At 38.8% G+C, this 24,848-nt stretch overlaps 1 protein-coding gene across 10 annotated transcripts in view; it reads left to right on the top strand.

Moving 5' to 3' along the window:
* The window catches only part of TRPM3 (transient receptor potential cation channel subfamily M member 3), a 625,242-nt gene that overhangs the window by 307,693 nt on the left and 292,701 nt on the right, over positions 1 to 24,848 (top strand). For all 10 annotated transcript variants that reach the window (XM_049895512.1, XM_049895509.1, XM_049895508.1 and 7 more), the window contains exons 5-6: positions 35 to 159; positions 17,924 to 18,095. In XM_049895512.1, the coding sequence (XP_049751469.1) occupies positions 35 to 159; positions 17,924 to 18,095 (297 nt within the window). The remainder of the gene's footprint in view (positions 1 to 34; positions 160 to 17,923; positions 18,096 to 24,848) is intronic.

Here is a 24,848-nt window from a genome sequence, read left to right as displayed (position 1 = left end):
AAAGCAAGACTAATACTTGAATTTTCCCTTTTAGGTGTTATTCGACATGTTGGAGACGCCTTGAAGGACCATGCATCGAAATCTCGGGGGAAGATATGCACCATAGGCATCGCCCCCTGGGGAATTGTGGAGAACCAAGAGGACCTGATTGGGAGAGATGTAAGTCCTGGGGGTTTCCCCTTCACATGACTTCCCTCCAGGGTAATTTTCTCATAGAGGGGATATCTAAAGAGTCAAATAAAATTAGTATTCAAAATACACATATTATAATATTCTTTTAGTCCCTGTCAAGTCCAGCTCTTGGGGACCCCACGTGGAGTTCTTGGGTGGTGGAAACAGTTAATGCACTCAGTCCACCCAGATGTGCGTTAGAAGAAAAGCCTAGTGACCTACTTCCAAAAATCAGCCATTGATAATTCCATGGTGCACAGTGCTGCTCTGGCACACATGGGATCGCCATGAATCAGAAATGACTAGATGACAACTGGTTGACTGGTTTTAGTTCCCACATCCTAAAATGAAACTCAGGTAAGGAGTAGTTTATCGAGAGACAACTCATCTTCCAAAATCTGTAAATTCCGTGTTAGTTCTTACGATCAAGAAAGGTCCAAAGTAAGACTCACTGACTACCCTCTTTTGTCTGAATCAAACAGTGGTCTTTCCCCACCCATTAAGTCTTGCAAGTGCTCTTGGCATACTTATATTTGTAACATGAGCTTGTCAATGGATACATTCAACTGGAACTGTCCTCATGCCAGGGCTCCAACGTCTTTATTATTTGTGTGCCATTCACCTAGCTCAGGAGAACTGTGGAGGTAGAGTTGCTCTCCATTCAAGCACGTGGATTTCCTCGTAGACCTTCCTTTCGCTAAAATCTTGGGTACAGTTCGGTTCTTTATGTCCTTTCTGGAGCTGCTCAGAAGTCCTCGGCCAGAGCACCAGCCTCTCTTTCCTATTCTGATTTTGAGTCACATACTGACAAAATTGACAAATTTGCCAGAAATCAAAAGAGCTTGGTCCCATTTATTCAGAATCACCATTTTATTTCTGTCCCTTCCAGAGGTCTCATCTGTTTTGTTGCTGTTGTTTTCTTAAAAAAATTGGGAATTCTCAACTCCTTTAGAAGTCTGTCTCTCCTACTAACCCCCAGACTTTTCCCCCATGACACTTCTCAAGATTCCACTGATATAAATTAAAACTACACTGTGTAAACAGATTGCCTTTGCTTTTTCTCCTCAATGATTTTAGCATTAATTACTTATCATTGCTTCTCTGAATTAGATCAGTACAGCCCTTGCATCCCAATTGGGCTGGCCCGTGATAGTGGATAACAAATGTGCTAAGAAGCCTTTCATAAGATCTGTAAAAAAAAAAAAAAAAAGATCTGTAGAAGCCAAAAAATCAAAAGAGGAAAAAAATCGAGAGAAGTTGAACAGTAACTGGTCTTAAACTGCTTCTTCTCTTGTGTTGCAATACAACGCGACACAGTTTATGCATGCTTTACAATTCAATGCAACGTAGCTTGAATGAAAAAAAAAAAATGTTGTGAAACACAAGCAGCTAAACCAGCATTCTTCAGGCCTTTCAGAATCTTTATATCATAAGAAGCAACTATATCAATGCTACCATAAGACATGTAGGAATGCTAATTTATCCAGAATGTATATGGTAAGGAATGACATATTTCTTTTATTAGTATAATATTATCTTAACTAAAATATATTGGCTATTTTATACCACACACAAGTTGAATGCCTCAAACAGTAATTCCCAAAAAGTTATGTAGGCAGAACTAACTAGAAAGGTAAATATTAATTTTTCAGAGTGTCTGTGACTACTGTTTTATGGGATATGCTTGAGGAGATACTTGCCTCAGACTCTAAGTCAGCTCTTAATTTAAGTATATGTAGATTTTGAGAAAGAGTATTTTTTTTTAAGAATTAAAATATGCTAAAACGCCTTCAACCCTAAAAACATTTAGTATTGCAGTTTATTAACAAATGAATTATTTGTTTAAAATCTTGTGATGATTCAGAAGTCATTTTGGGAAAAATTCATAGCTTCAGGGTCTCTATTGTAAATCTAAGTTGTTTTTCAGTTTTGTGAGGACAAAAGCTGTTCTGGAACTTTCTCCTTCACGTGAACTCTAAATAAGTAGAAGCTGACTATTTCTGTATTTCAGGTGGAGTGACCAAATAATTACCACCATTGCCTAAGTATTGGCAGAGAATGCTGGTCTCCTGCCTTTTTGTGTCATGACATTTGTTTCATAAATTCTATGTGATTGTAGAAAGACAGTATTTGTACATTTACTTGCCTCGATGAGTTGAGAGAATCACTCCCTGATAAATTCTTGAGACTCTTGCACAAAAGAAGAGAAAGGAAAACTTGCTGGGATTCACTGTATTAGTAAACATTCAAAAACTCATATTCTGTACATTTGCCCCACAGAAATACTAATTTTATTGAAAAGTATAATAGATTCTAATTCCTTAATTTATGCTGAAGCCTAAATTGTGAAGCATTGCTAAATTAAAAAGGAGTTGTTATGTAGACCAGTGTGGAAAAAGAATAGTAGAATAGAGAGATGCTAAGTCCATATGATGCCAAACAGCTGTACATTTGGAAATGCTTGAATCTTTCATTTTCTTTTGGAAATATTGCGTCATATGCAAGCTTATGGCTTCTGGGTCTGCCAATATAAAATAGAAATTAGAAAAGTTAAGATTTATTCTTCTGTTTATACTGTTACAGAGATACATGTTAGATATATTGCCAGACAATTAGATGTATGGATAAACGAGACTATTAAATGGACGTGATTCCTTGAGTTGAAGCGGAAGGCTTGCATAAGGCAAGCACCTCCATTTATTCATTTTTACTAGGAGTGTGTAAGTCAAGCCACTACAGTGATTTGTCCAAAGTGTAAAGAAAAAAATTCCTGAATCCCATTACTTCATGCTGGCATAAGCACCCCTCTTCAAATAGACATAAACTCTGGCCCAGATAAAAGAATTAATAGAATATACAATCCATTTCCGTGTCCCACCTGTGTTTAATCCAGACTGTGGAGTGCACAGTAGAGAAAGAAAACAGGCTGATGGCAAAAAGAAAAAAAAAAAAAACCTCAATGCTTAAATACTAAGATATCAAATTTTATATATAGTCTACATAGGTAAAATATCTGTGTGTTTGTGTGTGCAAAATAGGCCAAAATATGAATTGTGGTTATCTCTAATATTAGGATAATGGATGATATTTTTCGTTGTACTTTACTTTTCAAATTAACAAAGGAATTTTTTTCTACAATTTTCTACAGTGGGAATGATCAGTGGTGGAAGGATGTAAAATTTCTTTACATTCTTTTTAAAGTAGTTTTCAAACATTTTTGACAGCCCTTAGTAAAAATAACATTTTATTTCGTGACCCAGAAAATACACGTATTCATATACACATATATTTGTAAGTTGAAACAAAAGTTGTCCAAAATAATATTTTTACTAAGTTCAATACACTCTGATATCTTCTCTTTGATTAAAGTATAAAATTCAGCTTGTGACCCACTAAATTCATTTCACCATTCGTTAATGGGTCATAACTCACAGCCTTAAAAATGCAGCTTTATGTGCTGTGTCATAATTGTCTGGGCTTCTGAAAGGAACTGAACCTGCTCCCAGTGGGCCAAAAGTAAATGACCCACCTACTCCTTTTCCTCCACTTCCAACTTTTTCCTCAGTTGTCACTTCCTCTTGTCCTCCTCTTTTCTTTCTGTCTAGTTCATGTCTACCGATGGAACTCAGTGAAATTGTTGACTTTCCAATTCAAAATGGTTTCCATCCCAGCACAGAGGACAACAAAATGTACACATTTATTGTCCTTATTCATAGAGGTCTAAAAGAGGCAAGCCAAGAGTCACAAAGAATCAGGTGAACAGGCAGAGACCATCGGGAAAAAGAAATGAAATTGACAGGAAACACAGTTGTATTTTAGTTTTTCAGCTAATCTTTGAGCAAGATCTAATCAATTTCAGTCACTCTGGTATATTCTTCTCCAAATTCCCAGAACTGGAATTTTTGTTGTTAGGTGCTGTCAAGTCAGTTCCAACTCCTAGCGACCCTATACACAATAGAACAAAACACTACCCAGTCCCATATCATCCTCGTAATCGTTGCTATGTTTGAGCCTGTTGTTACAGCAACTATGTCAATGCATCTCACTGGGGACTTCCTCTTTTTTGCTGACCCTCTACTTTACCAAGCATGATGTCCTCCTCCAGGGACTGGTCCCTCCTGATAACATGTCCAAAGTATGTAAGACAGAGTCTCGCCATCCTCCCTTTTAAGGAGCGCTCTGGCTGTACTTCTTGCAAGACAGACTTGTTCATTCTTCTGGTGGTCCATAGTATATTCAGCATTCTTTGCCAACACCATAATTCAAAGGCATCAATTCTTCTTCTGTCTTCCTTTTTCATTGCCCAGCTTTCACGCGCATATGAGGCGATTCATAATGCCATGGCTTGGGTCAGACACACTGTAGTCCTCAAAGTGTTATTTTTGCTTTTTAATACTTTAAAGAGGTCTTTTGCAGCAGATTTGCCCAATGCAATGCATCACTTGATTTCTTGACTACTGCTTTCATAGGTGTTGATTGAGAATCCAAGTAAAATGAAATCTTTCACAACTTCAATGTTAAGAAAACTGGACTACACTTAGAATTCCCTGGGCTCTTGTTTGATCACAGTTTTTCAAGTTGTGAGTTATTTGAAACAAAACTGCTGCTTTCTATTCCAATGTGATACAGTATATTAAAAATTAATCTGAAGCTAGGTTTCTATAAAAAAAAAAAAAAAAAGCAAGTATTTTCATAAAAAGCTGACAGTCACTGCTAAAAATTCCCCTAAAATTCATCAAAGTAAAAGTGTTATCTGATAAATTTATTAAATAGTTGCAACAATTTTTATAACTAGTTTAATTCAGTGTCTTCTACTTTTTTCCTTCCATTTTATATAAACAAATGGACATGTAATAAACATCAAAAAGTAAACCTTTTAACATCAGGTAGCAGAGAAAAAAATATATATATTCTTAAAAATCTTTACCACTTCAGAATTCTATTAAAATGCAATCATTTGGGAGAAAAAAAATAGAACAGTTGTATTCCTGGTCAGGTAATGTGTATGTGAATAATGTTGAAATGGTGCAAAATAAATGTCAAGAGGAATCTAGGAAGTTTACTTGAAGTAAATATAAATCTAAGGATAAAATAAAAACTCCCGCTTCTTATGCCTGATATATTACAGTACATTTATTTCTAAAATATAGTTTATTTTGTTTCTGTAGGGCTGGTTCTCAGACAAATACTGTTAGAAGCTGAATGGTCAAGTATTAGAATTATTTATTGGTAGAAGTCGTAGTTGTTATTCATCTTAGAACTTGAATGTGTCCTATAAAGGAGAGCTGTTGTTGTTAGCTGCCATCGAGTTAGCTCTGATTCATGGTGACCTCATGTACAACAGAACACAACGTTGCCCTATCCTGCGCATCTCCACGATTATTGGTATACTCAACTCCATTGTTCAGCTGCTGTATTTTTAGTGCCTTCCAACCTAAAGTTCTCATCTTCCAGCACTATATTGAACAATATTCTGATAACAAAGAATACGTAATCTTAAGGACATCATGCTTGGTAAGGTAGAGGGTCAGAGAAAAAGAGGAAGACCCTCAACTAGATGGGTTGACACAGTGGCTGCAACAATGGGCTCAAACACAACAATTGTGTGGATGGGGCAGGACCAGGTAGTGTTTCACTCTGTTGCACATAGGATTGCTATGAGTTGGAACCAACGTGATGGCACCTAACAACAGTGAACTTAAAGAGGAAATGTTAACTTGTCCTTGGGTCTGCTTCTAGATGTTCTGGATCATTTACCTTACACTCTGTTCCTTCTCAGCCATCTTATGAGAATGACTTGGCTCTCTCTGCCTCCCTCCAAGTCTTACCTCTCAGCTATACTTTAAGGTACTTGAGGACAGGGCATGTACCTTTGGACTCTTAGAGCCTAAATTAGAGCCTCACACATAGTAGAAGCTCAATAAATGTTGATGAGATGGATTTTGCCTGATGAAATTCAAGCTGGAGGGAAAATAAACACCGCAATAAAATATGGTGGTAAGTGATACCTATTTACAACCTCGTCTCTAATTATATTCCCAAACTATAGTGACTGTAGTAGGGGCATTTTTTTTTTTTTTTTTAACCAGACATCTGAATGTAAAACTATTTCCTTACATAGAAACTCAAGGTGGTATGTGAGAGTTTAGCATGTTACAGTGTGGGCAAAAAACAGCATAAAATGATAACAGACCTTTCTCTAAACCTTTTGGAAGATGCATTATCTACCCAACTGAGTGGTGGGTCTAGCTATGTTGCTTTAAATTTAAATATCTCCTACTCTATTTAACCAGTCCCTTCTCTTCTCAGTTAATAGATCAATACCCCTTTGGTGAGGGGTAAGGCTATGAAAAGTGAGATGGTAATAATTTTTTATTCTGCACTTAAGCATGAAAACATATACTATCTCGTTGTTGAGGTTAACCTCATCTCTGATTTCTCCATGTTATTCCTACTGTTCCTTTTCTCTATCGTAACCCATAATCATACACTTCTATCAAACCTAGTTCAAGGCTTACTTACACAAAGACGTCTTCTCCCTGACTAACTCTGCACGTAATATTCATATCCCTGATTGTAACTCTCCCACAACTGTCTTCTTCCCCAGCTTAATCAAAAACGGGGATTAATTTGTTGCCTGTTTGTTTCCCTCAAATACAATTTTTTTGCATGAACTTGAGGCATTGACAAGAACCTTAAACTCTGTAAGACTTTGCCTCTTCATCTGTAGGTGGGCTGTTCTCTGTCTCTAAGTGCTCTGTTTACCTTCATATGACTTCTGTGAGCTTACTGAACCTTACTTTGAGGATGCTCTATGATTGCATGTATAAACCTTCAAACCAAACCCAAACCCATTGCCGTTGAACGGATTCCAACTCATAGCAACCCTACAAAACAGAGTAGAACTGCGCCATAGGGTTTCCAAGGAGCAACTGGTGGATTCTAACTGCCAACCTTTTGCTTAGCAGCCAAGCTCTTAAACACTGCACCACCAGGGCTCCATATAAACCTTTTGAGATACATATTTTACCTACTTTATAGATAAGGAAGCTAAACCAGGACTAGCACCCTGATTCAACAGTCTCTCAAGCCCAGTTCTTAACTAGTAAAATGTCAAGTATGCTAAGATATAAGAAAATGTTTAATGATATTATGTTTTTATTTTTAGATGAGATACTGGCAAATATAATTTGAACTCAAAAAATAAACTCAACAGTGACCAGAAGCCCTTTTTTTTTTTTTAGGGTGGGGGTGGTCCCTAAAGAATCTCTAGAGCCGTGGTGGCACAGTGGTTAAGAGCTCAGGTTGCTAACCAAAAGGTCGGCAGTTCGAATCCACCAGCTGCTCCTTAGAAACTCTATGGGGGGCAGTTCTACTCTGTCCTATAGGGTGGCTGAGTCAGAATCGACTAGATGGCAATGGGTTTTGGCTTTTAAAGAATCACTACCTAGATAAATAATTATGATAATATTACCAGTATGAAGTCAAGAAATATTTTCCAATGCATTATAATTTTCATATTAACACAGTCTAGATTGAAATTCCTTGCTTTAGAAAATAATCTAACCAGAATAGCTTCAGGTAATTGAAGGTTTCTGAACCCTATGTAATTTCTCTATTCCTGAATCCAGATTAATAAAGCACGCCAAATTAAAAATCCAGCCATGGTCACAAGAAAAAGCACTTTTCATTATAACTTGAAGATGAAAATTGTATTTGGGTATATTTCCAACACACCATCTTGTGTGGTTATTATCTTCAGATTTAATGGTATCTTCCACTTTCCCTAAACTACAGATTTATTCTGAGAATTTTATAAACTTTAGGAGTGAATTCTTATATTTAATTGGGAAGTATTCTTTTGATGTCATATTTATGCCTCTAGCCAAGAAAAATCAAGTTTAATAACACAGTTGATTGCTAGTTCTGATATAGTTATCAACTCAGCACATTTTTCCCTTTTTTTTCTGAGGCAAGCCAAATGTGATTTCATATTGTAAACTCAGAACACTTTCTAATAATAGTCCTTGTGCAGGGTTATTGGGCTTCTATGACTAGGCTGGACAGGATGTATCTAGGGGATTTAAGAGGGAAAAGTAAGAGACAAGGAGATCCATTCAAGTCTGTTATATTTTCCAGATGAGAGTCAGTGCAGCTGAGCCTGGACCACACTCAGGTTCTGGGCTAACTGCTAGGACATCCGTCTCATTCACTTACATGGGAATGCAGCTTTGGTGAAGACAATGTTAAGTTTGAATTTGGACATGTTGATTTTAAAGTTCCTTTGGGATATCCATGTGAAAATGTCCAGCATGCCAGTGAGTATATGGGTCTGAAGCTCAGGCGTGAGATCTAGGTTGCAGACTTAGATGTGGAAGGCATCTGCGTATAAAAAAATATAGATGGTAATTAAAGTCATTGCAGGAGTCCTTGGGTGGTGCAACTGGTATTAATGCTCTCGGTTACTAAGAGAGAGGTTGGAGGTTTGAGTCTACGCAGAAGTGCCTCAGAAGTAAGGCCTGGCAATACACTGCCAAAAAAATCAGGCATCGAAAACTGTATGGAGTACAGTTCTACTCTGATACATGTGGGATCACCATGAGTTGGAATCAATTGGACTGGTGACTGGTTAACTGGTTAAAGCCATTGCAGTGTACAGGATCATCAAGGGAGTGTGTTTTGTGTGGAAAAGGAGGGCTTATACCTGGATTCTGATGAGTTCCAACATGAAATGGCTAAAGAAAGGCCCTGAGGTATGAACAAAACCAGAGAGTCAGTGCTACGTAAGCCAAAGGAAGAGTGTGCTTCAGAAGAGTGTCGTGAAGGGCAATACCAAGTACTACTGGGAGGATAAGGCAGGTAAAGACTTGGAAGTGTCCATCCAATTTATCAAGACGGACGGACAGACATCATTGATCTAAGCAGCTTCAGAGGACTAAAAAAGGGCAAAACACATTTCAATGGGTTTAGGAAGGAGTAGCAGGTAAAGCTTACTAAAGGTCTTTACCCCTCTGAGCAGAAACTCATTTAAATCTCGCAATGCACTCAGAGGTGGTTATTTTTATTATCAATATATCATTGTCCCCATTTTACCGATGGTGAGACTAAACACAGAGAGGTGAAGTAATTTGCCCAATGCTACATGACTAGTAATGGAAGAACTGGGATTTAAAGCTAGGCCATCTAGCTCCCAAGGCCATCTAGCTCCCAAGGCCATAACCTCACATGTTCTACAACACTGCTTCTCTATTATAATAACAGCTGTCATTCATTTGGAGTTCATATGTGTTCGGCTCTGTGAGCGTTATGTTTCATAGGTGGTTATGTAATTAACCACCTATAATTATTACAAATATCATTTTCAGATGGAGACACTGAGATACAGAGGTAAGTTACTTGTTTCACGTCACCCAACTGGCAAGTCAGGTGGTCTGCAGAATAGAGAGGGGTGGTGTTAGGTCAGAGGTGTGAGGAGAATATAGGAGGTTAGTCACAGTTACCGTGGAGAACAGGAACAAGAACTGATTAGAGACCAGGGAAGAATGTCAGGTAGCACAGAGGACCCAGGCATTTGGGGGAATTGTTATCGTTGTTGTTAGTTTCTGTCGAGTTGGCTTCAGCTCATGGTGACTTTATGTATAACAGAATGACACGTTGCACAGTCTTATGCCATCTTCATGATCATCGGTGTGTTTGAGTCCATTGTTGTCACTATTGTGTCAATCTATTTCACTGAAGGTTTCCCTTATTTTCACTGACCCTCATCAAATTATGATATATCAACAGGTCCAGAATGAAGGGGAGAGGACACAATTTTGGGTCTTAAAGAGGATAATAATAATTCACTATTTTTTTATTAGTAGTTATCTACTGCTGTAAAAAAAAAAAAAAAAATTACCCCAAAACTTAGTGGCTTAAAACAACAACCATTCACTATCTTACAGTTTCTGTGGGTCAGGAATTTGTGCATGGTTATCTTGGTTGTTCTGGCTCAGGGTCTTTCATGAGGTCACAGTCAGCATCAGCTGGGGCCACAGGATCCTCTTCCAAGATGGTTCATTCACATGGCTTCTGGTAGGAGGCCTTTGCTCCTTGCTCGCTGCTTGTAGTTTTGTGCCACATGGGCCTCCCCATCAAAAAGCCAGTTGCCCTGAAGTCAACTCTGACTCATAGTAACCCTATGTATGTCAGAGGTATATTACCAGGTCTTTCTCCTGAGGTGCCACTGGGTGGACTCGAACCTTCAACCTTTCGGTTAGTAGCCGAGTACATTAACTGTTTGAGCCACCCAGGGACTGCAGACTCTTCCATGGGGCTGTTTATTGTCTTCACGGCATGGATGCTAGCTTCCCTCAGAGTAAATGACCCAAGAAAGAATAAGGTAGAAGCCTTTGATGACCTAGTCTTGAAAGTCACACACCATAGATTATGGTTTTTCCAATCCCTTAGAAGTGAGTCACTAAGTTCAGCCCACAGTAAGGGAGAGTTTCAAAGGATTTGTGAACATCTTTTAACATCACTACCCCAACATATTGCGATTTCTAAAGGAAGTAACCCTTTTCGGAATTGGCATGTCTTTTCCCACTGCCAGTAGGCCCTGTGGCTAAATGATGCATGGTTCTCCTTAGAAAAGAACAAAAGGAGGTGAGTCTATTGGAGTGGTGTACATGAGATGAGGACCGTGTAACTCTCTGCAGTATATGAGTTGAGGGACTCACTTTCAAAGTGCTGTAGAAAACTGTAATTGTTCTTCCCGTGGATCTTAACGGGAGCCACACAGATAAAGTATCTCTCTTTGGAGATGGACCCCTGCGTTTGCTGGTTTCTTCTTTGGATTGCTGAGCTGGGAGGCAGCATCTGGATTTCACTATGACCTTGCTTTATACCTAGACTTACAGCTGAGCTGTCTGAATAGGAAATAACAAGCCAGTGTCTCTGCTAGCTCAGGCCTCTCTATGATTATGAGAACACAGGGAGCCTTTTCTTTGTTTTGTTTTTTTTTTCCATTTCATTTTCTCACTCCCCACGTTCCTTTATCTCAGACCCAGAGGCTGCTTCTCATTTCTCAGCAGTGTCCCCTCATCCTTCCCAGAAGCGGATGCTTGATCCCAAGAGAACTTTGCCGTTCCTTTTGTTTCTCTTTCTCCAAAGCACAAACCCCATGTTGCTGCCTGCTGGTTCCTTTCCTGACCTCTGTATCCACACAGTTCTAGATGACTCATCTGGAAATAATCTGATCAGCTGTCAGAGAAGAGAATTTTGATGCCCAGCTGAGCCACTGACGAAATGTCCAACAGCAAAACCCACCCTGTTCTCTCTTATAAATTTAAAATCAGCCTAGGTCTTCTGACTTCTCAATGTCTTTTGGTCCGTAACAAAATTTCAAACCTACACATCTACATGTGCTTTAAAGAGTTCTGGTGGTGCAGTGGTTAAGTGTTTGGCTGCTACTGGAAAGGTTGGCGGTTTGAACCCACCCAGTGACTCCAAGGGAGAAAGACCTGGCAATCTGCTCTTGTAAAGACTACAGCCTAGGAAACCCTATGGGACAGTTCTACTCTGTCCTGTAGGATCTCTATGAGTTGAATCGACTCCATGGCACACAACAACAACATGTACTTAGTGGAAAGAATATCATTAGTGGGTCAAACGTGGCCAAACACTTCACTTCTCTGTGCTTCTAGCTTTGCGTGTAAAGTAAGCATGAAATAGATTAATCCATGTGAAAGCATCTATCATAGTTCCTGGTATACAATAAGTGGTCAATGAATGTGAATATTCTTTGTGCCTAAATTAAAATCCTGATTATATTAGGAGGGAGTAGATGACTCTGAGGGCCACACATGTCCTACCCTATTACTTGTCTGTGGGATGTTTATACACAACTCACTAGGTAATAAGGCCTGGGATTGCAGAGGGCCTGTGACTGATGGACCAAAAACCTAATTTCATCCAATTCAATTCTGTTTGGAAAAGGAGTCCCAGGTAACCAAACTGCCGTTGCATTATAGAACCAAAAAAACCAAACTCTTTGCCATCAAGTCAGTTCTGACTCATAGCAACTATATAGTACAGAGCACCATAAAATGTAAGAGACCCCAGGACACAAGAGAAGTATTTTTCGTGTAGCCAGCACTCATGAAAGGTCACAGGCAGTCCACACTATAATTTTTTTTCTTTTTTTTTTTATTGTGCTTTAGATGTTTACAGAACAAATTAGTTTGTCATTAAACAATTAATACATATATTGTTTTGTGACATTGGTTGCCAACCCTGTGACATGTCAACACTCTCCCCTTCTCGACCTTGGGTTCCTTATTTCCATTTGTCCTAGCTTTCCTGTCCTCTCCTGCCTTCTCCTCCTTGTCCCTGGGCTGGTGTGCCCATTTAATCTCATGTAAAAAAAAAAAAAAAAATTTTTTTTTTTTTTAAGTGGTTGAGCTCTGTTTATTATTGTTTGTTTTATGGGCCTGGCTAATCTTTGACTAAAGGGTGAACCTCAGGAGTAACTTCAATACTGAATTAAAAGGGTGTCCAGGGGCCATACTCTCGAGGTTTCTCCAGTCTCTGTCACACACTCAATTTTAGAGGATAAAATATTTTATTTTTTAGAAATTGCAGTCAAATTCCTCTATAGATGAGAAAACAAAGCTTCTTTCAATAAACTTATTTTAAGCTTTTATTATGAGACACTACCAAGCTGGATGCTACACTATATCTTTTCCACCCGGTACAATATGTATTCAGGAAATTTTGTAAAGAGTACATGAGTGAAAGAATAATTGAACAAATAAATAAATTCAGAGACATGCCCAAGATCATACATTAGTAACTGAAGAAGCCAGTACTAGAAATTACATTCCCTGACTTCCAGCTAAAGTACTCCTGTGCGAGACCACTAGGTGCATGAAAAGAGCTTGAAGAGCGTAAGCAGGTGTCATAGATCAGCTTCCAAATGACTCGTTGATGCCCATCTAAGGAAAATAGACATGGCCCTCTAACACCAGCAACATGAAGGGTGTTTCGTTTTTCTGTAGTGTCTTTGAATCAGTCACTCCCTTGGAATGACGATGACCCTAGGAATGCCCTCTGTAAAGGCTCTTTACATCCCACTAGCCCCTTAGACAGTTCCACTTCATTTCACAGGGCCTCTCTGTTTCAGAGTCAAGGTGTACAGAGACCTTTGAACCATAATTTTACCAATCAAAGAGTACTAAAAGGTGTGCACTGGATTAATGAGTAAAGGATTCTCTCATTTATATTTGAGGGACAAAAAAGGGAGATAATATGTTATTATTTGGAAGCATTCTGGTCCTTGATGCCTGGAGAGAACTGAGTGTTCTAAAGTCCACTTCTAAGCAAATTTCCCTTCTAAGTATAGGTGTTACTATAGTTATCAGTCATGAAAGATCACTCTATAGGGGACCTCTCACACACACAGCCTTTTGTAACCCAAGTTCATTATCAGAACTTTAAAACATAGAAATGATTCAAGTGACTATTTCCTCACCTCTCTCTAGGATGGTACATAATCAGGGCCACCCTAGATGCATAAGACAGAAGGTAACGCATTATACATAGTGGAGGCCTTTGGGCACGAGAGCTTAATTCTCTCAGGAACCCCTAGTAGAGAGAAGTGCTAGAGTGATCCAATAGACCTACAAGCTATGAACATGTCACAATTGTTCTTACTCGCTACACATGTACGTGTGTATGTGTATATAAATGTATATATGTATGAGAATATAAATTTATTTAATTCAGATAAAGTCCACTTTTTACGAGGTCTTAATATTAAAAGTGGTTGTATATTTTGTCAAACAGAAAAATTAATTTGTATTTCTGGGAGGAAAATACATTATTTTTTTCTATTTGTAAAACATAATTTGTATTCCTGGGATGAAAATACATTATTTTTTTCTATTTATAAAACCTAACAGGAAGATCAGCAAATCTTTTGTAGATATGCAAATTATAACTCAAACAAAAATAGAGCGCTGGCACGTTGGTTATCAAGAATATTAAGTGGATTTTTTAGGCAAGTTAGACCAAAACTCCTTCCTCTGAAGAATTCGGGAAGTTATTTCCAGCTTTACAGTTAATCAAAAAATTGTTTCAGGGCACCTCCTTCTTAGATATTTGGGAGGACTTGGCAAGGAAAAATTCCATTGCGTATTCTGCCAGCTGATAGTTGTTTTTTGTTTTGTTTCATTTTTTCCTTTACTCACACTGAATGATTTAAATCCTTTGTTTTAAATGAAAGTCAATGATTTGTCTCTCATCTCATTTTTGTCATTACTTCACAACTGGCGAATCAGTACACAGCTGGTAAAGTAGACCTAAAGAAAAAAATGAACATTTATAGATTGCCTGCTAGGAACTAGGCATAGTGCCTGGTACCTTGCACATATAGACTCATTTAATGCCCAGAAGGTAAGTAGTTTTATCACTTCCATTTTGAAGATTCCAAAAGTGAGACTCAGATTGACACAGCCGTTGGCAGAACTGAGATTCAAAATGATTTTCACAGCTCAAGTGTTCAGGATTGTTGCAGGAGTCAACATATCCTCCAAAGATTCCTTATTAAGAGGCTGGGTGATGCAAGTCGTTTGCAATTGGCTGCTAACCAAAAGGTTGGCAGTTCAAACCTACCCAGTGGCTCCATGGAAAAGAGGCCTGGGGATCTGCTTTCACAAAGATTATGTCCAAAAAAACCCTCTGGGGCAGTTCTACTCTGTAATACATGGGGTCACCATGAGTCTGGGAATGACTCGACAGCAGTTAACAACAACAATATTTTTCAGCAGACAAACTCTCTGCCAAAATATGATTACCTTTAACTTGCCTTCATAAAATATCAAAAGAGATGGGGATCAGTAAGATAAGGAAATTAAAATTATGAGTGATACTGTAAACTTGACCAGCTTGCCATAACCAATATATGTACAGTATTCCCAAAAGCTGTCACAGCATGTATTATGAGAAAGAAGGTCGAAACTCAGAAGTCTGGTATACCAATGTCCTTAGAATCAGTGTTGGAGGAAACAAATATACAGAATATAGTCAGATGATTTAATTATGTTCTTTCATTCTTAGATTATGGTGCATACATCAGAATCATTTTCATTCCTTTATTCATTTGAAAATTTCACTTTTATTGTGGGTCTCTAATTAGGCTCCCAGGAATTAAAAAGTATGGGCTCATGTCTCAGCCAGCCCAAATGTCTGGGGTTCACTATCATACATAGTTCAATCTCTGGAAAACCCACCGTCCCCTACCTCTGAAACTGCTTGGGGTCTTCTCCATAGCTGGCATGGAGCCTTGGGAGGCTACTATTAGAAAAGTAACTAAATCACAAACATTTTCTTTTGTCCAAAAGCACAATGCAATGGCATGTTAACAATAGGAGAAAATCATTCTGCTAAGTCTCTTTCAACAAAGCATTAATATTTATTAGCTTGCCCTTTACTGTAGGATGAATGTTTTGTGATAAAAATGAGTAACAACAAAATGGGAACCTCAACCACAAGCTATCTTCTCTTTCAGTGTAAAGGGATCAGGATGGGGCTAGCAAACCCACTGTCTTGGTATTTGGAGCTCTCATTCACTCATCTAGACAAAGGAATGATTGAATACTGCTTCATGTGATTACTGGGAAGAGTAATCAAAAAGTTACGGGCTTCCTTTTTCAATAAATGCCAACTAAAATGAAGCTATGAATTAATGTTATATTACTGCTGCTTTAACAAATCGAGTAAATATTAATAGAGCTGAAGGGTATTTCAAAAGTTTGGAATTATTTATGCATTTTAAATTAGATTAAATCAATTCCCAAATAATTCAGAAAAGAGGTTTTATTTTATTTATTTTTTTTTGTTTTGAACAAAAGCATATCTGTCTCAAGTTTTTTTCTATTTATTCATTCATTATTTATTGAGTGCATTCTATTTGCTGAGCTCATGGAAATGTTGGGGTTTTGAAATTAGCATCAGGATCTAAAAAATGACTTCCATGAGAATTTTACTCTGAAGAGTACCCTTCCTTAAATAACTTTGTAATTCCTTTAATTACTCAACTTGATTACAGCCTTTCATGGTGAGTTATTATATATCGAAAATGAAGGAGAGATCCCAACTCAATAATTAATGTATACATCACACAAAGGCACAGAAATAAAGATTTAGTAATGTTCATTTCTGTCCTATGATGATTTCTATGATCCAGTGCCATGATAGCTGTACTGGGACCAGGTAACAATGAGCCTGTTAAATGTCCTTTTTTCATAGTCCTGAGTGAAGTTCCTAGCACAGTATTTCAGGAGTAGGTTTCCAACACATCAGCTTATGTTCCCATTAGGTCTGATCCACATGGAAAAGTGGGATAAGCATAGATTTTTGGAATCAGGCTGACCTGGGTGTAAATTCGGGCTCTGTCTGCTGCAAGCGCTTGGAAAACTTGCTTTGTCTCTCAGTTTCTTGAAACACAAAATGAACATAACAGCATCTAGCTTATGGGATTTTTGCAAGGAATATAGATAATGTATATAAAGCAACTAGCTCACGATAGATATTACCTTTCTTTTTATATAAAAAATCTGATATAAAAATCTTTTCATATCAAAAATCTAAAAGATCACACTGAGAATAGTAGTGTAATTCGCCATGAAATTAAAACAACGACAACAAAAAAGTAGAATAAGACAGAGGTGAGCATTTTGGGCCTCATTCATATTCATTTCACGAGACATTAATTTTGCATTCAAGATTTGCACCTAAATAAAATGTCTAGTAAAAACAGTGTTGGTTTTACATTGCAGACCTTCGGATTACTGAACAGGCTTAACAGAAAAGGTCACACCCCACCCTTTTCATTCTCTAGAATCATGATTGTCCTGCTGTGCCTATTAGAGCATGGAAGCAGTCCTGGTGGCACAACAATTAAGCACTGAGCTGCTAACAGAAAGGTTGGCAGTTCAAATCCACCCAGCAGCTCCTTAGGAAAAAGACCTGGTAATCAGCTTCCGTAAAGATTACAGCCTAGAAAATCCTATGGGACACTTCTACTCTGTCACATGGGGTTTCTATGAGTTAAAAATTGACTCGATGGCACCTAACGACAACAACAACAAATTAAAGCAATGATATGGTAGAGTAGGGGAAGATAGAAACAAAGTACCTAAACTAAAAAATTATTTTTGGTTTATTAGCAAATAAAAGATCAACTCTAAAATGAAACATTCACTGGCATGACTGCCTTAGAGTACAACAAAAACACAAATTCTAATTTCGTATAAATTCAGTAAAGAAGTAAATCACTTACTATTGCCACCAAGCGGATTCTGATTCACGGCGACTCCATGTGTTACAGACTAGAACCGCAGAAGAAAGGCAGACCATCAGGCCTTTCCTGGGGAGTGCTGTTGCGTGGGTTCTACCTGCCAACCTATCACGAACATTTTGCGTCACCCAAACAAACCAAACCCATTGCCATCCAGTCAAATTCTGACTCATAGCGACCCACAAGGACCTAAAGAAGTAAACAAATAATCCTGTAAGCATGGTCTTGCCTCAAATGGAACTTTTACCCTAAATCTCACTTCCTTCCAAAGGAATATTAGGAAGAGGATGTAGGCTGTGCTTTTACTGTTCCAAAGTACTGGTTTTTCCTCTCTCTCTCTCTACTAGATCTGGTTCTCCTCATACTTTGCTTTCTTGTCTCTGACGTATGCCTCTTACTTTTGAAATCCTACAGGTTGTCCGGCCATACCAGACCATGTCCAATCCCATGAGCAAGCTCACTGTTCTCAACAGCATGCACTCCCATTTCATTCTGGCTGACAATGGGACCACTGGAAAATACGGAGCAGAGGTGAAACTTCGGAGACAATTGGAAAAGCATATTTCACTCCAGAAGATAAATACAAGTAAGTAGGCCACTGTTCCCACTGCCTTGCCTCATAAGAAATAACTTTAAGAGTGAATCATTTTAAGCACACCATGTAGCAACATTATGAAAACTTGAAAAAGTTCAATTATGGATCGTTATTTCTACCAGGCCAGTGCTTAGAATTAGAGCTATTCATACGGGGTGGGAGGGTTGGAGGTGTAAAAATTGAATATGCAATTAGTGGACTAGAGCTCATTTTGCATGCATGAGAAATTCAGTCCCATCTGGGATTTGTGAATGTAGATACACTTTTTCTCAAAACTTTTCTTACATCCTTCACACAGTACTCTAAGGAGGAAAGGCACCCTAAAGAAATTCTTCCTATTTATTAAACTTGTTTTGGTGGCGAAAAATGAAAAAAAAAAATTATTTTTGATCTTAACACAGATCTAGCCATGTTAAAGCATTTCAAAGCAACTAAACATTTTGTAAACTAAAGCGTCATCTTTAACTCTCTCAATTTTTATGAAAGTAGTCATTCATTGTCTCTTTATTTGTGTGTATTTAGATACATGTGTATATGTATGTATACCACTTAGTTACCTAGTGTCACCATAACAGAAATACCACAAGTGGATTGTTTTAAAACAACAGAAATTTATTTTCTCACTGTTCTGGAGGATAAAAGTCCAAATCAGGGTCTCGGCCATGTCAATTCCTTTTTTGAATCTGTCTCCTAGTTTCTGGTGTCTGCCAATGATCTTTGGTATTTCTTTGCTTGTAGGTGGATCCTCGCATGACATATGTCTTCTCCCTTGTGTTTGTGTCTCTGTGTTTCTTCTGGTCTCTTTATAACTCAGAAGTGATTAGGTTTAGAATCCACTGGTATGACCTCAACTGATTGATTATGTTATATTAGATTCCGTTATAGAAGGTGATTATATTATATTACATGTAAGGTAATTACATTAGAATACATTATGGAAGGTAATCTGCTCTACCCGAGGCCAACTGTTTTAATCATATGTGAGTACTCCGTGACAGCACTTAGACTAGTGTTTGGTCAAACAACTGGAAACCATAGTCTAGCCACGTTGACACATAAAATTAACCATCACAACCACGTAATACACATTGGATGGTTACACTAAAATTCTCTCTTAAGAACTTACACGTTCTATGCTGTATTTATTATATGCACAGTTGTTTTAACAGTAAAAAGGTAACAAAGTAAACACAGTAATGTCTCCCCAAGTCACTAAGTGCCTTGCATTTAAATGTCATAGAGGCATTAAAACCATCTACCATTTCTCCTCCCTAAGTAAAATTCAATTTGCCTTCACAAAGTCACGTGAAGGCTTCAAGCAGACTCAAACTTTGTGGTAATTGTATGTCCTGTCAGGAAAACTTTGATCTAATTGATTGAACTTCAAAAGCCTACGATTCCAAAAACAGCAAAAGATTCTCTTGGGCAAAATAAGTTTTCAAAAGGTTAATTGTTCAAAGGTATAATTTGATTCAACTTGTTGTAATGGCTTATTATCTTCCCTGGTCTCTGCATCTGTCCCAAATGCTTGTTGAAGCCACCTTTCCTCCAAACCTGTGACTTTAGACCTATCAGACTATGACTCCTGTTTTCTATACTTGCATTTCTCGTTCCATCTTTTAGAAAATTCTGTTTTCAGCGATCAACTTCCATAGTTTTATCTTTTTCACAAAGAAGCTTGGAATAGTACACTGCAGTGCAGGCCTGCAGTCAAAATTGAACAAGGAAACTCTCATCTATCCAAGAATCCCCAAGTGTCTTTTGAAAGAGAAAACAAAAATTATGCTTAGATGAACATCATCAGAAAAAAAAAAAATAGAAATTAGGAAAGTAAGGTGCACATTGATCTAGAAACCAGCAGAGGTCAAATTTAAAAAAGCACTATTATCAGTGGGTGGTAGGTTTTGCTGTAAGTACTAAAACTGAATTTATAACATTTAATAAAACAGGCAAATATTATGTAATTTGTGTCATATATTTTAGATTTTTATGGTTTATAGAATTACTTTTCTTATACCAGTAGGTTCAGAATTAGAGCTTAAATAGCAGTGAGTTGAAAGGTAAAGTGGATGGGAGCATGGTAGACAAGGAGCACGTTCAAGGTCAAGCCAGTACTTGGTAATGGGAGCATCTCTGTCCAGACAGGCAAGGGATGTCTTGTGCCCGGCCCTGGTGGCAGCTGAGCTGAATAGTAAAGTAGAGTGGAGAGCAGAGTTAGGCCTGGCTATGTGAATTAGTCACCCAGCTAAGGGAGGTGAGTGGAAGTTAAAACACAGCCAGGAGTCTGTTAACCAAGCCTTGTGCCTTACAGGCTACCTAGAGGGAAGAGTGTTTTGTAACTGGTCCTCCCAGACAAAGACACATGTTTGTAATGTATGTGCCAGGAGGGGTGCCTTTCTCTAGTGGGCTGTATGTGTGGAGGTCCTGCGTGGGAGGCTCATGAACAGTAGCCTGGCCTCAGTGAGGAGCAGAGCCCAGCAGCGTGGAGGTGAAGAGCAGGCCACAGGCAGAAGGTTCAGACAACAGGGATGCTAGACAGGCCAGCCTCAGGATCAGACGCTTATCCTTGGGTAGATCATCAGCAAGTGTGCCATTCATGGAAGCACTGGGCCTTGGCTACAGGATCAAGGCAGGTATTGGCACATGGATACATTGGTTAGTGGTGGACCCAGTCAGGGGTTTGGGTATAAAGGAGGAAAAAGGCACGGCCCAGGTACCAAAAGAAGTTCCTGAAATGTTCCTGGTCCTCTATCAGGATTAGGCCTTGAGTTTGGGGCAGAGGCTAAGCCCACAGACTGGTATTAAATGGCAGTAGGTGGAACGAAGTGTGGGCAGAGGGAGCCAGATGGTCATTGTAACCAATATAATTTATAAACATAATTTTCCCCTTGCTTTAGGTACTGTACTTGAGGCTTACTGGAAGCCCACAGGCTTCCATTTAATGCATATAACTGAATGGTAAGAGGAAGGTTAAAGAAACCCGACAGAGACCCATGAGGTACAGTAAGTTAAAAAGGTTAGAAATTTGCCTGTAAACTGAAGCGAATGTTGTCATGAGTTAACTCCTGCGAGTTCTGACCGTGGACCTAATAGTTGAAGGGTGGTCAGCTCATCCCAGTTTGCCTGGAATTTTCCTAGGCTTAGCACTGGAAGTCCTGTGTCCCTGGACCCCTTCAGTCCTAGGCAAGATGGGACGGTGGGTTACCCTACAAGTGAGTCACCCACAAATCATGAGGTCTGCTTCTCTTATTGCTGTGTTCACACAACACACCAGAGAAGGACTAGGGAGCTCCTCAGGACATGAGAAGTGACTCAGGCTCATTGAAGTAGGGCAGGATCTTGAGGCCTTCCATCAGTTAGCAGCAAAGAAAAGTGCCCATTGAGAGTACAGAAGCCTCCAGAACAGAACAAAGAAGAAGGAAAAGTTCATGGTGACCTGGTCGTAGCATGAAACAGGAGGAGGAATACCAATCCTGAATGTAAGTCCCACTCAGGACACTTCAGAACAGCGGTTCTCCTTGCTGATCTGGATGCTGCTGTTTTCTTTATATCAGAATTACTAGTAATGTAGTTCTTCCTACTAAAAATAATTGTTCTGTAAGTCGATGCTGAAATTTCCATTTACTTTTTCTTTTCCTTCTTCAATAGTTTACAAAATCTAAAATACAGCTGTGGAACTCAATTGGTCTCCTGAAAATTAGATGCTATACTAATGATACTTTTGACCACCTGACTGTCACACATAGAATGGCCCCGGGGACATCTGAGCACACTCAGCACTTTCTTCATTAAAGTGCCATTCATCTTCATCACTTAGGTGACTATGGTATGCAGGTCATCCCTAACAACTGGTCTGTTTTTTTTACATCCATGGCAAAATCTCCTGAAGAATATTTTACTTAGATGTTAAGTGAATTCCGTTCAGCAGGCCTATAAACCCTTTGTCATCAACATGCCAATTATTAATAATAACATATTGCAGTCATCAAGTATTTTACTCAGCACTCTGGCATCCAATACCTCATTCTCTCCCTTCCCTCGACATGCCCTGCTGTCAACAGTCAGCACAGGAGGATTGTCATTTATTACTAAATGGCTTTGTTTTGCAAGGAGGGTTCTTTCAGGCTTGAGCAGTTACCTACTTTAGAACACTCTATCACCTGCAATATTCTTAACTCCAACATGCAAGGCCTCAAAATTTTAATCATTCCTTTAGTAAACAAATATGTAGCAGACCCTATTATGTGACGGTCATGGTTAAGGTTCTAGAAAAGCAGCAGTAAACAATTTGTTGAGCCAAGAGGGGCAAACAGAATAAGTAAACAAGTAGGTATATGATGCCAGGAAGTTAAAACTGCTATTAAGAAACGTAAAGCAGAGTAAGCTGTATGTATGTGTACATGTGAGCATGCATGAATATGTGTTGGAGGGTATTTTAGATAAGGTGTCAGGAATGGCCTCTCCGAGGAGTGACATTTAAACAGAAGATGAAGGAGTCAGCTAGGGAAAGAGCATTCCAGAGAGAGAGAAAGCATGGACAAAGACCCCAGAATGTTCAATGAAGAAAAACACTTTTGTGAAAAGTTGCATTTTCTTCTAATAGAGTTTTGATCTGACAAGTTTCAGGATATCCCTTATAGTTTAAAAGAATCACTCTGGCTGTTGTGTATAGAGATTATAGACTGAGGTGGTGGTGGTGGTTGTCAGGTGCAGCTCTGACTGTTGGTCGCCCCACATACAACAAAACATTGCTCGGACCTGTACCATCTTCACAATTGTTTGTACACTTGAGTCCACTGTTGTGGCCACTGTGTATTTTGAGTGCCTTCCAACCTAGGGTCTCACCTTCCAGCACTACATAGAATAATATTCTATTGTGATCCATAGGGTTTTAATTTGCTTCTTTTTGGAAGTGGATTACCAGGCCTTTCTTGTCTGTTTTAATCTGGAAGCTCTGCTGAAACCTGTCCACCATGGATGACCCTGCTGGCATTTGAAATACAGGTGTTATGGTTTCCAACATCATAGTAACATGGAAGCCACCACAAGTACAACAAAGTGGTAACTGAGGTAGTGGCCAAGATTAAAAGCAGGGAGATGGGCTAGAAGGCTATTGCAGTAATTCAGGGGAAGGATGATGGTGGTTTGAATTAGGATGGTAGCAGGAGAAAAAAATTGGTTGTACTCAAGGTATATTTTGAAGATAGAGCCCAAGAGGACTTGCTAATTATTTCCTAGTGCAGGGTACAGAATAGACATATCAAGCTTGCTGAATAGTCATTCTTGGAGACACCAATATGTTCTTCAAACCAAAGAGTCTAGATGAGAGTCCTTAAGGAGTAAGTATATACAAGAAGAAAAGTGGGTTGAGGACTGATCTCCAGGAAATTTCAACAAAGTCTTCAAGAAAGCGAGAGGGGATGGGATTCGGTGAACGCAAATGAAGACGTGGCCTTAGTAGACCAGGGACAGTTTCACCCTGTGTAACAGAGGGAAAGAGGAGTGTATCGGCTCAGATGTGGGCAGGATGGAACATCTTCTGGTGGGAAGATCAGGTAGTTCTCTCTCTATTACATCTATATCTAAATAAAACAATACTGGAGGTCATCCGTTGAGAGTATGGGAGGGAAGGCGGTGTTGGAGATTGAGGACAGGTAAGAAGGATGAAGCAGTCAGTTTACAGAAACTGAGAGTGAACAGCCAAGGAAATGTAGGATGATCATGCAACAACCAGGACCCACTTGAGATTTGTGGCCATACATTAAAGTGCCATGAGCTATCAGGCTCTTTTTTCCAGCCATGTTCAGCTTGAGCAGTAGAATGGGAATAGAGTTAGGTTAAATGTGGGTTGGGATTTTGCTTGGTAAGTAGGAAGGAGGAGAAGAGGGAAGGGGATAAGGCTATGTGTTTTCTTTATGCTCTAAGGGTATTATCACTGACTATGGATGAAAGAAATGCTGTGATTAACTTTTATAAGATCATAAAATCATTAATCTAAATGATCAGATTGCAATGCAGAAGGGGAGTAAGTGAATTCTATCAAAGGTAACCCATTAGCATTGCGGCATTGCATATACTAAGCTTGAAGTGTTTAAGTAAACAAAGGTCCATATTAAACAATTTTCATATTTTATTGCTGTTGACATGTTGAAATAACTTAGCACATTGCTGGGAACAGCTTAGCTGCTCAATAAACACGTTAGCTAAATTAATGAGTACCAAGGCTCTACTCCAGAAAGTATGATATAAGTAGCTTGATAAAGCTTAAAAATCCCAAACATATTTTATAAACATTTTTATTATTAAAGTATCAAACAAATACAAAAGCTGCACCTATTACCCAGCTTCTACAATTATCAGAACATGGCTAATCTTGTTTCCTCTGTATTTACCCACTTCTATTTCCTCCTCTGGATAATTATGAAGAAAATCCAAATGGCATATCATTTCATTCATAAATATTTCAGTATCAAAGCATTTTTAACCTATGTTAGCCATATGTCTTGGCTGTATTTTTTAGGGAAGCAAAACCAATGAAGCGTATCTACACATATATAGAGAGAGAGAGAGACTTACCTCAAGGAAATGGCTCATGTGGTTGTAAAGGCTGGCAAGTCCCACGTCCATGGGTCTGGTGTCAGTCTGGAAGCTTCTCCTGACTCACGTAGATGCAGGGGCTGAAAAACCCAAGATCAGCAGGCAATATGGCAGGGCGCTGGCTCAAGTCCTAAGAACTGGAAGTCA

The sequence above is a fragment of the Elephas maximus genome, chromosome 9 (assembly GCF_024166365.1).
Source record: "Elephas maximus indicus isolate mEleMax1 chromosome 9, mEleMax1 primary haplotype, whole genome shotgun sequence".
NCBI lineage: Eukaryota > Metazoa > Chordata > Mammalia > Proboscidea > Elephantidae > Elephas > Elephas maximus.
Note: the sequence above shows the minus strand (reverse complement) of the source record. Positions and strands in the feature narration are given on the sequence as shown.